The 13,617-nt window shown below is 35.5% G+C and overlaps 1 protein-coding gene across 10 annotated transcripts in view; it reads right to left on the reverse strand.

Annotated features, from left to right (window-relative positions):
* Positions 1 to 43: 43 nt before the first annotated feature.
* The window catches only part of LOC112044894 (disks large 1 tumor suppressor protein), a 53,147-nt gene continuing 39,573 nt past the window's right edge, over positions 44 to 13,617 (reverse strand). For all 10 annotated transcript variants that reach the window (XM_052883498.1, XM_024080902.2, XM_024080892.2 and 7 more), the window contains 5 exons: positions 11,294 to 11,443; positions 10,328 to 10,500; positions 9,823 to 9,932; positions 9,645 to 9,736; positions 44 to 8,534 (listed from right to left, as the gene is read on the reverse strand). In XM_052883498.1, coding sequence (XP_052739458.1) covers positions 8,428 to 8,534; positions 9,645 to 9,736; positions 9,823 to 9,932; positions 10,328 to 10,500; positions 11,294 to 11,443 — 632 coding nt within the window. In that variant the 3' untranslated portion in view covers positions 44 to 8,427. The remainder of the gene's footprint in view (positions 8,535 to 9,644; positions 9,737 to 9,822; positions 9,933 to 10,327; positions 10,501 to 11,293; positions 11,444 to 13,617) is intronic.

Below are 13,617 nucleotides of genomic sequence, written 5' to 3' on the forward strand. Positions count from 1 at the left end.
ATCTTATTTATAGGTACAGAATTGGGGTAAGAAAACAATGGTGGAATTTTCAACGTAAATAATTTTATTCAAACTAGTCTATTGAACATCACTAACTGATAAACATTGTACATCTGCAAATATGGAGTTTGTCGTTAAAATGTTCAAGTTAACTAGGTGTTAAAACATTATTAATACTTACAATTTTATTAATATACACAAAGGAGATCATTCATTTTGGGCCCTTTTTGAAAGTGCCGGCCAACGAAAAAAAATAGCACGAATCGTTAGAACTAGTCATTTGGAGTAATAGTTAATATGGCATGAAAGTTGTAGGAGGGCTCTGAACCAAGTTATACAGGTTCGACGATTCGTTATTTCCATACATTTTGTCAATTTTCAAAAGTGCCCGCCAAGAAAAAAAACTGGTACGTATCGTTAGAACTGTCCATTTGGAGCAATAGTTACTACGGCTCAAATGTTGTAGGACTGCACTGAACCAAGTTATACAGGTTCGATGACTCGTCACTTCTATACATTTTACTGAGTTTTGTAAGTGCCCGCAAACAAAATAAATCATATGTATCGTTATAACTAGCCATTTGCAGCAATCTTTACTTTGGCATAAACATTGTAGTATAGCTTTGTGTCGAGTTATACAGTTTCGATGATTCGTCCAATCCATTCATTTTATTGATTTTTTAAAGTACCGTTTAACAAAAATATGGTACTTATGGTTAAAACTGCCCATTTGGAGTAATAGTTAGTATGGCACAAATGTTGCAAGATTGTTCAGAACCAAGTTATACAGGTTCGATGTCTCGTTACTTCAATGTATTTGATGGAGTTTTGCAAGTTACAAAGTAAATGCTATTTATCGTTATAACTAGCCATTTTCAGTAATAGTTACTATGGCATAAACGTTGTAGTATAGATCCGAATCAAGTTATACTGTTTAGATGATTCGTCACATCCATATATTTTACTGATTTTTTAAAGTACCGTTCACCTAAAATATGCTACCTAACGTTAAAACTAGTCATTAGGAGCAATAGTTAGTAACACGTTGCACACGCTTCAAAAAAAAAATTAGTACTGAAACAAGTTATATAACTTTCATTCATTGATTTCCAAAAAAGTTGGAAAACATAAAAGCAATAATATAAAATATAGAAATAATGATTCTAAGCATTTGCACAAATTCAACATTATGGTGCAAATGTAACTAAAAATTGTGTTATTGTGCATTGAGAGAAATAAAAACGTTTTATTAAGTTCTTCAAGTAATGGTAATTTCTATTTACAAGCTTAAATAACATAACAAATACACGCAAAACGGCGAATCACATGTCCAAGTGCAGAAACGGTCCAGAAGGAAGAACATAACAAATAATGATGACACAGCTTACACCATGATGACATTTATTTCATATTATTAGTTAAGTATTCATCATTATTACCTATTTATTGTTCCCCATTACATTCAGATATCAACAAAAACATAAGTGACGAATCATCGAACGCAAATAACTTGGATCTCAGAGCAATCATACAATGTTTCTGTCATACCTACCAAGTAACTGTATTGCTTAAATCGATAAAATGCATAGAAATTAAGAATCATTGAACTTGTATAACATGGCTCAGAGCAGGCCTACAACGGTTGTAATAATATACTAACTATTACTCCCCGTTCCTATTACAGCCAGTTCTAATGATACGTACCATTTTAATGGTTGGCACTTAAAAATCAAGAAAATGTATGGATATTACAAATAGTCACACCTGCATAACTTAGATCAGAGCATTTATACAACGTGTCTGCCATAGTAACTGACAAAGTATGTCTAAATGATCAGTTGAAATGATACCTGTAAGAATTTTATTGGCAGGCACATTTAACCTGTATAACTTGGCTTAGAGCAACCCTACAACATTCGTGTTATACTAACTATTGCCACAAATGACCAGTTAAAACGATACTTATCATTAATATTGTCGGTGGGCACTTACAAAACTCAATAAAATGCATATAAGTGACGAGATATCGAACCTTTATAACTTGGTTCAGACCAAACCTACAGCATTCGTGACATCTATACTAATATTATAAAGAGGTAAAGTTTGTAAGTTTGTAAGTTTGTAAGTTTGTAACAATTTTTTGAAATGGGGTAATCTTCGGAACTACTGGACCGATTTTAAAAATTCTTTCACCAGTAGAATGCTACGTTATCGGGGAGTGCTATAGGCTATTATTTTATATTTCTATCATATATAACTACTGAGATATCGCGGGTTTTCTCTTACAGGTCAGACCGAAAAACTTACTTTTTCGCATGCGCTGCCTCAACCATTGCGTATAACTGAAATAAATGTATGGAGGCTTTTTTAACCTTTAAAAGTTCTACAAAAAAGTCCGCGACACCATATATCTATCTTTTATATTTTAGCAGATATAGTACCTTTAGTACTTTAATAAATTATTTAAATTTTAAACTAAGATTTACGTCATTATTTACACAACTAACCTTAAATCCTTATCAAAATAAATTATTTAATAATCACAAGGATATTATAGAGATAAGATTTGCCCTTTACAGTATGTTAATTAGTTATATAGTTTCGGAGATAATACAAAATTTCTGAAAGTCGCAGAAATGCCGCTATATGACGCCCCGCGGTTTCAATTACGTGGTTCCCGTTCCCGTATGAATATGAGGACCAAACATAGCCTATGACACTCGCAAATAATGTAGCTTTCTATTGGTAAAAGAATTTTCCAAATCGGTCCAGTAGATCCAGAGATTACCCCCGACAACCACACAAACTTTACCTCTTTATAGTATTAGCATAGAAGTCGCTTGGGAAATTATAGTTCTTTTGGTCATTGCACCACGCACAAAATGCTGGACCAATTTTGCTGAGGGTAGGGATAGGATAGAGGTAGGGAAGGGGTAGGATAGAGGTAGGGTAGGGGTAATTTAGGGAAAGTGTAGGGTAGGGTACGGATAAGGTAGGGGTAGTGTAGGGTAGGGGCAAGGTAGAGGTAGGGGAAGGATATGGAACGTCTAGGGTAGGGGAGGAGTAGGATAGGGGTAGGGTAGGGTAGGGGTAGGGTACGGGTAGGGTAGGGTTAGGGTAGGGATAAGGTAGGGGTAGGGAAGGGTTAGGGTTAGCGGTAGGGTAGGAGTAAGGTAGGGGTAGGGTAGGGGTAGATTAGGGGTAGGGTAGGATAGGGTATGGATAGGTTACGGGTAGGGTTAGGGTAGGGTAAGGTGGGGGGAGGGAAGGGTTAGTGTTAGCGGTAGGGTAGGAGTAAGATAGGGGTAGGGTAGGGTAGGGTAGGGTTGGGTAGGTTTACGAGTAGGGTAAGGTAGAGGTAGAGAAGTTTACATAAACTTTTACGCGGACGAAGTCGCGGGCGTCCGCTAGTACTAAATATTACTCCAAATGGGCAGTTCTAACGATAAGTGCAGTGATAAGTGCATATTTTTGTAAAACGGCACTTTGAAAACCAATAAAACATATGGATTTGACGAATCATCGAAACTGCATAACTGGACACAGAGCTATACTAAAATGTTTATGCCATAATAAATATTGCTGCAAATGCTAGTTACAACGATACGTATTATTTATATTGTAGGTGGTCACTTACAAAACTCAAAAAATATGTATAGAAGTGACGAGTCATTGAACCTGTATAACTTGATTCAGAGCAATCTTACAACATTTGTGCCATACTAACTATTGTTCCAAATGGGCAGTTCTAACGATACGTATCAGTATTTTTCCTTAGCGGGCACTTTTGAAAATTGACAAAATGTATGGAAATAACGAATCGTCGAACCTGTATAACTTGGTTCAGAGCCACTTGACAACTTTTATGCCATATTAACTATTGCTCCAAATAGCTAATTCTAACGAGTCGTGCCATTTTTTTTTGTTGGCCGGCACTTTCAAAAAGAGCCCAAAAATGTATGGAGCGTGAATGATCTCCTTTAACACATTCCATTAATTTAATAGAATACCTACTTAGCACAATAAAATAAATACCTATTAAAATCATTATATTGTTAATACATCAGTAACTTAAGAATAATATAATTATAACACGACAGTTATACACACAATAATTCAATCTGCATTCAATATATGAGTTCAAATTAAGTTCAAATAACAATAAAATGTTACATACAGTGAGTCAATAAATGTTTTAAGTTATTTACATTTGTATAGGTCTTAAAATAAACCAACCGAGCAACATTCATCAATTAAGTAGCTATAAAGTTATATGCCAATGCATTTTGCAATTATCTTTGGTAGCTATTATGGTCATAATAGTTGAAAATGAAATAAAAAACAAGCCATCAAAGCATGTAATTCCATAATTTATTGATCCAATCTACGAGTAAAATATACTTTGTCATTTTGCATTTTTAAAATAATCTCTAATATTGCATTTACATGGCATATAATAAGTTAATCATTTAAGTACAATGAAGAGTCAATGGTTACATTTTCATAAAAACACCACTTATAAAAAAATAAAATAAAAAAATATTATTGTGATCAATAATAATAATAAATTATCTTAAGCGTTAGGGTGTTGAGTGCTCGCGTCCAGTCCCATATTTGCAGATGGGCATCTTATTACTCGTAAGAAAATAAAATTCTCAATAAATAAAATGTCAAACACTATTCGGTGAAACATTTCACACCATATAACACAATTTCTTACTATAAAAATGATCAACAAACAACTTTGCACGTCACCTAATTAGTGTTAGGGTTCATTCACACGAGCGGCAACTGCTACCGACGACCGCAGTCGACTGCAGTCGGCGGCAGTCAGCGACGTCTCGGTGACAGGCGACGGCGTCGCCGACTGCAGTTGGCTGCCGCCGAGACGTCGCTGACTGCAGTCGTCGGTAGCAGCTGCCGTTCGTGTAAATGAACACTTAATGGTTTCGCCGGTGTGCTATGTTATGACTATGAGATTCAGTGGCTACAATACGGTTTGCCGCTTGAGCAAATAATTCTGATACACGACTTAGCCTAGCCATGCGGGACGCGTGAGGTGGGTATCGACTACAGTATCATAAAGTTTACAACTAGAACAATTGTCATATATTTCTCGTATCACCACATTACAGTGCATAATGTTCCTTCTAGAACAAGAGCCTGCGATAGCCAGACTTACTTCATTTTAAAGTTGAAAGTTTTTCAGCCCATGCCTACTATAGGTAAGTATGGTGGCCAATTATGGAGTTTGAACAGTGGTGGCGCTGGAAAGTAATAAATGTAATATCAATAAATTACATTTATTATATGGACAATTGCGGATCTGAACCTTTGAAACCAGCTATCTTACAAAACCACCATAGTTCAAACTCCATAATTTTCTACAGTACTGACAACGTTTCAGCTTCACAAAATGAAGAAGTCTAGCTGCTACAGGCTCTCAGTCCATTCGAGAATATTAACTTTTTATTATCTGTGTACATAAAAGATTATTATAATAATAGTATTAGTTTTTTTTAATGCTGACGAATTCACAATTTACTCTAGCAATCTGAGTTAACAAATTAACATGAACAATATCATTTTTATCTCTCTACAATATACAATTCATTTACATTTTAATTGAAGCAATTAATTATTATTATTTTTCAATAAATAACTTTTTTTTTATTATTATTATATTTACTATTTCGCGAAATATAAACGCTATGATAAAGATTTGCACAATAAACACAAGCGTAATTATACTACAGTGAAAGCGTTGGTATTATAAAACGGTTACCATATTTACTTTGCGTGAAACGTTTCAAAAGACGAAACTTAGTGTTCATTTACACGAACGGCAGCTGATACCGACGACTGCAGTCAGCGACATCTCGGCGGCAGCCAACGGCAATCGACTGCAGTTGGCGACGTCTCAGCTGCAGTCGACTCTCGGCGGTGAGCGACGGCGGTCGCGCACTGCAGTCGACTGCCGCCGAGACGTCGCTGACTGCAGTCGGCGACTGCCGCCGAGACGTCGGCGACTGCAGTCGACTGAGGTCGTCGGTAGCAGTTGCCGCTCGTGTAAATGAACCCTTATGCTAAAACGATCTCCAATAATTCTACGATGCGGTATTAAAATATAATAATCATTAAAATCGTAAAAACAATAGATTTTAAAAATACGCAACTTTCTAATCCGCTATACTTTTAAGAACTTCGAAATATCGCTTATAGATGGTAAATATCTGCCTGAGTTTTTAATGACCATGAATAGAATGGCAAAGGACATTAGACAAAACCTTAAATAGTAAATAACTCGGCGCACCATAAAGTCCAATAATTTAAATATTTTTTTTCGTTTTGCAATATGACTGTATTAATAACAAAGTTATAAAATTAAAATCTGTATAGTCGAATGCAATATTTTAGATATCAGCAGTAACGTAACGGCGCGGGGCATTTGCGGACATCCGCAGTTTATTTCCAAGACGTCATATTTGCATCCGATTATAGCATATTTTGATGGTAAAACTGTTAACGCCTATTGATAATTTGAAGAAAATATTTCATGTACATCATAAATGCCATGTATATCAAGAGGGCGATAAAACACTAATTTTTGATTTGTACAAAAATCTGCAATGCATATAAATAGGACCTCTAAGCTAGTTATAAAGATGGATAATTTACCCTCAATATTCTTCAAAGTAAAGTGAACTTTACATACTAGTGATTAGGCTCACTTTACTTCGAAGAAAATGGAGGTTTAAATCTTAATCCATGTTTATAAATATGGCTGTAACAGTTTGGTATTTGACTTTTAATTTAGTACGATAACAGTGCAGTGGTCATTTAGGTAATATTTAGCTATTTATTACATACCACTTAAGGAATCTCCCATCATTAAATCTAAAACGAACGTTAAATTTTCGTTCGTTTGCGGTCCAACGCGTCGATCAATATATTACTAACGCATTACATATACGCTTTCGGTCCTCGAACCTATCACATAATTCAACAATGTTAGGGCACATACGCACTGTCGGATTACCCGCATTGCAGCTAGCTATCATAAAGCCCTAACCATACGATCAAATTGTATTACGTATTCTATTTGATTGATCAATATTTGTACCAGGGCCTGTAGCCATGTGGCATAGCGACTCTCTTTCTACAAACGCTAACGCTTCGAAAAGTAACAAAATGTATTGAAATGACAGATCCGATCGACAACTTGATCACGTGACCTGTCAATAGCAAATGTCATTCCCATACATTTTTTTATTTTCGAAGCGTTTGTAGAAAGAGAATCGTCGTGCCAAATGGCTACAGACTCAAATTGTTGAAGACCGAAAAAGTAGTGTAGTAGTAGAAGAGGGGGGAGGGGGGGCGTATATGGAACCTAATACAGGCCATTATGTTCAAAGGACAGAGGATAAGTGTTCATTTACACGAACGGCAGCTGCAACCGACGACTGCAATCGGCGACTCTCGGCGGCAGTCGACTGCAGTCAGCGACGTCTCGGCGGCAGCCAACAGCAGTCGACTGCAGTCGTCGATAGAGTTGCCACTCGTGTAAATGAACCCTAAATCTAGGAGCTTTGGAATCATAGGTAAACTGACTTTAACGCTGTGCTACCGGGACTATTATAATTCTTTTGCTGGATGGAAACCTGATCCTGATCTTCTAGAATCCAGTTTGATTGACCTAAACGCCAAGACGATTTTATTTGTCACTTGACATTGGCTCAAATGGCTCAAGAGCCAAGAAACCAAGCAAACAAGATTATTTATTGCTTATGCATTCAACCGCTTTGCAGGTAATCAGGTGCGTACATATACATTTATACATTTCGCTATCACCACAGAAGAGAATCGTAACGAATTCGCTATAGCATTCGCGCGATTACGATGTACTGAAGGTCAACTGTATGCGAATCGAATGCTAATTTCCAAATGTACTCGAATCAAAATAATATCTGCCATATTTTTGTTGCAGAGTATACACTGCAGATAATAAATAAAATTTTATCTCTGCATTTTACTTTCATCGTAGTTTTGTATATCAGAAAATGATTCATATTTCAAAATATCTATACCAATATTATAAAGCTGAAGAGTTTGTTTGTTTGATTGAACGTGCTAATTTTCAGGAACTACTGGTCCGATTTGAAAAATTATTTCGGTGTTAGATAGCCCATTTATCGAGGAAGGCTATAGGCTATATATTATCCCCATATTTCTACGGGAACGGGAACCACGCGGGTGAAACCGCGCGGCGTCAGCTAGTAAAAAATATATGCATTATACCCTATTGGTAAGGTATTGCGAGATTATCGCTACGATTTTCTTTAGCATGGATAGCGCTAGGGGAAGTCAAACACCGTCGTTTGGACCGTGGGTAGGGGTAGGGGTAGGGGTGGTTATGGCACGGACGGCTCACAGCGGGTCGCGACGCGGCACCCACACGGTGGGCCCGCTCTCGGCAGTGATCACCGCCTTCACCTTCGCGTAGATCTCCTCGGGGGTGTCGCCTGTCACCACAGCTGGAAACAAAACAATTAGAATAATTAGCATCCAAGTTAGGTGTGTGTAATAGGCTACTTGCCTCTTTTGTAAACATTGTTTGAACTGAATTATTTATTTATTTATTTATTATTCAACAAACAACACATTTAAATTAAGTCTAACCATAGTGCAACATAAACCACAGTTGGTTTTACTGTGCACTGGTTATTATTGCATAATACAATATTTAGGAACAAACAGAACATTATTAACAAACAGAAGAGGATAAATACCAAGAATAATCATTATAGGGTAGTTAAATAAAAGTGTGAGTGAACCGGTGCTGCGACGCTACACAGGCTGTCCCAAAAAATAATTCTTTAGTTTCCGCTTATGTACGTTCGTGAGTATATTGGTATCTTTTAGAAGATTCTTTACCGCATCCGGAAAATCGTTAAAGATTGTTGGAACAATATATTCCAGCCTTCTCTTACCATACCCAAGTTCGGTACATACAATTTACATTTATTTGAACTTCTTAGTTGTTTATTGTATGTAATTTCCTTCAGTTTAGGTTTTATTTGAAGATACTGCTCTGTTATTATGGAATAGTTTGTTTTTACGTCTATTGGCATTAATTTACAGTAATTAAATAAGACATGATAATTATTTCTATATTGTTGTTTTATTTTTCTAGGTACAATGGTTTTTAAAAGGCGTAGTTGAAGTGAAGTTGATATATATGGAAGTATTATAAGCTACCCACCACCTACAATATGGGTATATTGAATATACCCATATTGTGGCGGTCAAGAGTGAATAGGCATCTTCTAGGCAAGCGCATTCCACCATAGGCTGCATCATCGCTTACATTTGCAGCTAAGCGCTTGCTTAGGTATACAAAATGAAAAAAAACGTATTGTTTAACCATGTATTCATACTACGTATAAGTGATAATGTAGTTGTAATGTGTGAATTTTTATAGCAAATTTACCCGACCAGTCTATACTTTGCTGTTATCAACTTGCCTAGGAGATGCTTGTTTTTATAATTATGTTTATTTATTGCTTAACAAAACAGAGCCCTAGAAAACTAGTACTCTTCAAAAGCACATCTAGGACAAAAACGTCATCATAAAATATACAAACCTGTAAAATATTCGGCGAATTCTTGCTCCATCTTCAGAGCGCGTTCGTATGTTTTCTTCGCTTGGTCTTCGGTCATTCGCTTCGTCATTTCCCTATAATATTGGAATTTGTCAGCAATATTTACATATTTTAATAGAATGGTAAAAATTTTATTATACAAAAAATTAATTATACTCACATAATAGATTCTACACTCTTTGGTTTAATAAATATGGCAATAGGGTAAAGTTGCGCCACTTGTAACCTTTTAATGGCGTTCCCGCTTACGTCCAAAATGCAATGTTTTCCCTGAAACGAATTTAGATACAATTAAATTAGGAGATATCTCTCGTATCGGGCGCATCGCATCAATCGGATTTTACGGAAGATAAAATCCGTTCGATGCGGATCAGTGGACGCACTTGTATGACTTTCTATACAAAGAATACTAAAATCTACGGATGCATATCTGTGGAATCTGTTGAAAGCCGACAATAATAATGATTATAGTCTGGCAAGATCGTTGATAACACTCCCATGATATGCGGGGACAGGGGGAAAGACTGCGCGGGTGTGAAATCGTGCGTGCGGGGAAGTGACGTGCATCAATCGTGGTACTTTCATTCATCGCTACACGCCCCCCGGCCCGCGCGCAACATCGGGAGTGTTACAAACTAAGTTGCCAAGCTATAATATTCACGCACCTTTTCGGCGACTTCCCTCACGGAGGCGACAGAGGTTCCGTAGAGGTTTTCATTGTACTGTCCGGCTTCAATGAACAGGTGGTTCTGTATGTCGCGCTCCATCTGCTCCCGGCTGCCCACGAAGTGGTAGTCGCGTCCGTCTACTTCGTAGTCCCGCCGGGGACGAGTTGTGTCTGTTGCGGGAACAAATACATGGTTAAACAATACATTTTTTTTTTAAATTTGTATACTTAAGCAAGCGCTTAGCTGCAAATGTAAGCGATGATGCAGCCTATGGTGGAACGCGCTTGCCTAGAAGATGCTATTCACTCTTGACCGCCACAATATGGGTATATTCAATATACCCATATTGTAGGCGGTGGGGAAAACTTAAGCTGGGAGAGCATTCCACATCTTTGCAGTGCGTATAAGAAAAGAGGAACTAAACCGCTTAGTACGCGTCCGAGGAATTTCAAAATTAAATAAAATTAGTTTAACTTCTGTAATTTTTTTCTGATTGTAATGACAGTACAGAAGGTACCAGTTCAGAAGGCAAACTATTGAGAAGTAAAGTAGCCAATAGTCTATTACTATGAAAACATCATAATTAAAAAAAAACACTGACAGTCAAGAATTTAGCTTAAATGCCGATTTTTATAACATGAATTTCTATAATCATAATGATAAATAATAGTAAATAAGTTGAGAGAATTCAGTACAAATATGTACAATAAACTATACAGAGATAAACTATAAAGAACAATACTCCCTTTTTTGAGGGGTAAAAGCCATATGTTTTTAATTTTAAACATATGGGTTTTACCCTAATGTTTATACTAATGTTCCTTTTTCCCCTTTAACTAAACGAAAACACCTGCAATGATACACAGGACTTTTTTTTGAACTCTCGGATTTCAGCCCCTTTATCAGGCTCGTTGAGGTCTTAAAATAATATGTCAATTCATATAACTAAAGTACATTACTCACGAGGCACGCAGCTTCCAAACTTATCAGGGAACTCTGATATGAGGTCATCATTGATCCTGTCTTTGAGCGGGCCGAGGATTATCACAGGCCTCGTGTAACTGATCGTCAGTTGCTGCACCGTTTCGTACGACAACACCGCTTCGTCTTGACCTGTGAAAACCCAAAGACATGTATATAAAAATCCCGTGTTGCATAGGTCACGAGTTTTGGACTTACAAGCGAATTTGCTGTAATAACGTTAACCTTACGTACCTAGAAGTTTGTTATATTTTTTCTGTATCGACTGTGGTTCTAATAATTGCTAAAATATGTAATAACAAAAATGCAATATGTAACATTTGATATACAGGGTGCTCGGGAATAATTCCCATAACTTCAAGGTTGATAAGTCCACTCATAGGACTTATAGGATTTTTAACTAAAAAAATAAATCTTTTTATGTTTTCATACAAAGTAATTCAAATAATTCCGACTATCCATCACACGCATTTATCAATCCTTGCATTTTAAAATACGTAATTGTAGTGGTAAGACTATCGATATCGACGAGATATTGCAACTGGCACTCTGCACTTCACTAGTAAGCTACTTCATGATATTTATCAATGAATAAGTTTGGCTAGGACATAATATAGGGATTAAGGATGCGATATAAGGGACACTATTTAAGATCTATTTATAAAAGATTTTTTTTTACTCCGAAAATATTCATTTTAGAACACACGTTCCTTAGACATCTGTAATTAATTTTCGTTAAAGAATGTAATCCTGGAGTAATGGGAAATACTCTCGAGCACCCTGTATAATTAAGTAAGTTCAATATTTTATGTCTAACGACAAGCAATACTTAATTACGTACTTTTTTATATACACGGTCTCAGTTTGTGTTCTGAGCGAAGTCATATTGTGTAAGAAAAATTCAGTGTATGAAACAGTCTTTATGTTTAAGAAAAACACTATGGGGAACATTTATTAACAAAGAAATTATAAATGAGGGTATAAATCGCCAGATATTTTACAATTAAGAATAATTTTAAATAACAGCTTGTCAGTGATAATAAGTTTAGAACAATTAAATGTAGTTTAAATCAAATTTCATAATTTGAAATAAATTAGGTATGAAATTGCGTTTTCTACCTCCATTTTTAATTTGTTTGTTGATGAACATTCCACATCGAATTTGGCTTTAGTTTAAATATCAGGGAAATTGACGCCTTAATGTAGGTAAGTTTAACAAAGAAAACATTTTATCAGCAAATTCGCTCGTATTGCAACCCCCATCGCTCGTGTAACCCACATTATATAATCTACGCGTAAAATTAACGTGAACCGTTCTAATACTATCCCAAAACCATGGTGACTATTGTGACTTGTTATTGACATAACTTGATGGAGCAAGAGTCCATGATAATCAGACATAGGTAAACTGCAAAATTTCATATATTTGTAAACAGGAGATCTGGTTAAGGTCTGAACAAAATTAAAACTTTTACTGTTATTTCACACAACGTTTTCTAACTTTATCTATATAAAGATACTAAACACACCACTATTCAAAAAGTATTCATTTTTAATCAAACATAATATACAAATTGCATTAATTTTTAATCATACAAAATATACTAAAACTATACTACAGTCCTCTCGATGTGTACTGTGTACCAACAAACAAATTAAAAATGAGGGTATAAATCGCTAGTCATTTCACATTCAATAATAATTTGAATTAAATAAATAAATTCGATTAATAAGCTTAAAGCGAATTAATATATTTTGAATAACATTTTATAAAAAAAGCAATAGGTATTTTATAATAAATAAGTTATTAAATGACATAAGTTTCCTACCTTCATTTCTAATGTCTTTTATTATTTTTTTATTTTATTTTATTGGTAAACAGTACAGATCGAGTAGGACTGTAGTATAGTTTTTGTATATTTTGTTTTATTAAAAATTAATATAGCGTTTGCTTCACATTCTGCTTTACTCAAATCCGCGGAAAGCATGGAATTTTTGGGGAAAAAGAAATAATATATTCTGTTCCAAGGTCTGATATCTTCATACTAAAATTCATTAAAATCGATTCAGCATTGTTAGATGTCTGACAATCATGGTATCTCCCTCTACATGTAAGAGCTTATTTGGACCGCTAAAAGCAACTATATTATGTTCAATATCATCTATTTAGCGATTTGTAGTTTCGTAATGTATAAATATTTCGATATACTAAGTATTATTATAAGTAGAATTCGTAAGCTTGGAATTTAATCGTGCGACGTGCTTCTATAACTATTTATAGAAAAATTACTAATAGTACCTACTGG

Source organism: Bicyclus anynana, chromosome 9 (genome assembly GCF_947172395.1).
Source record: "Bicyclus anynana chromosome 9, ilBicAnyn1.1, whole genome shotgun sequence".
In the NCBI taxonomy this organism is placed as follows: Eukaryota; Metazoa; Arthropoda; class Insecta; order Lepidoptera; family Nymphalidae; genus Bicyclus; species Bicyclus anynana.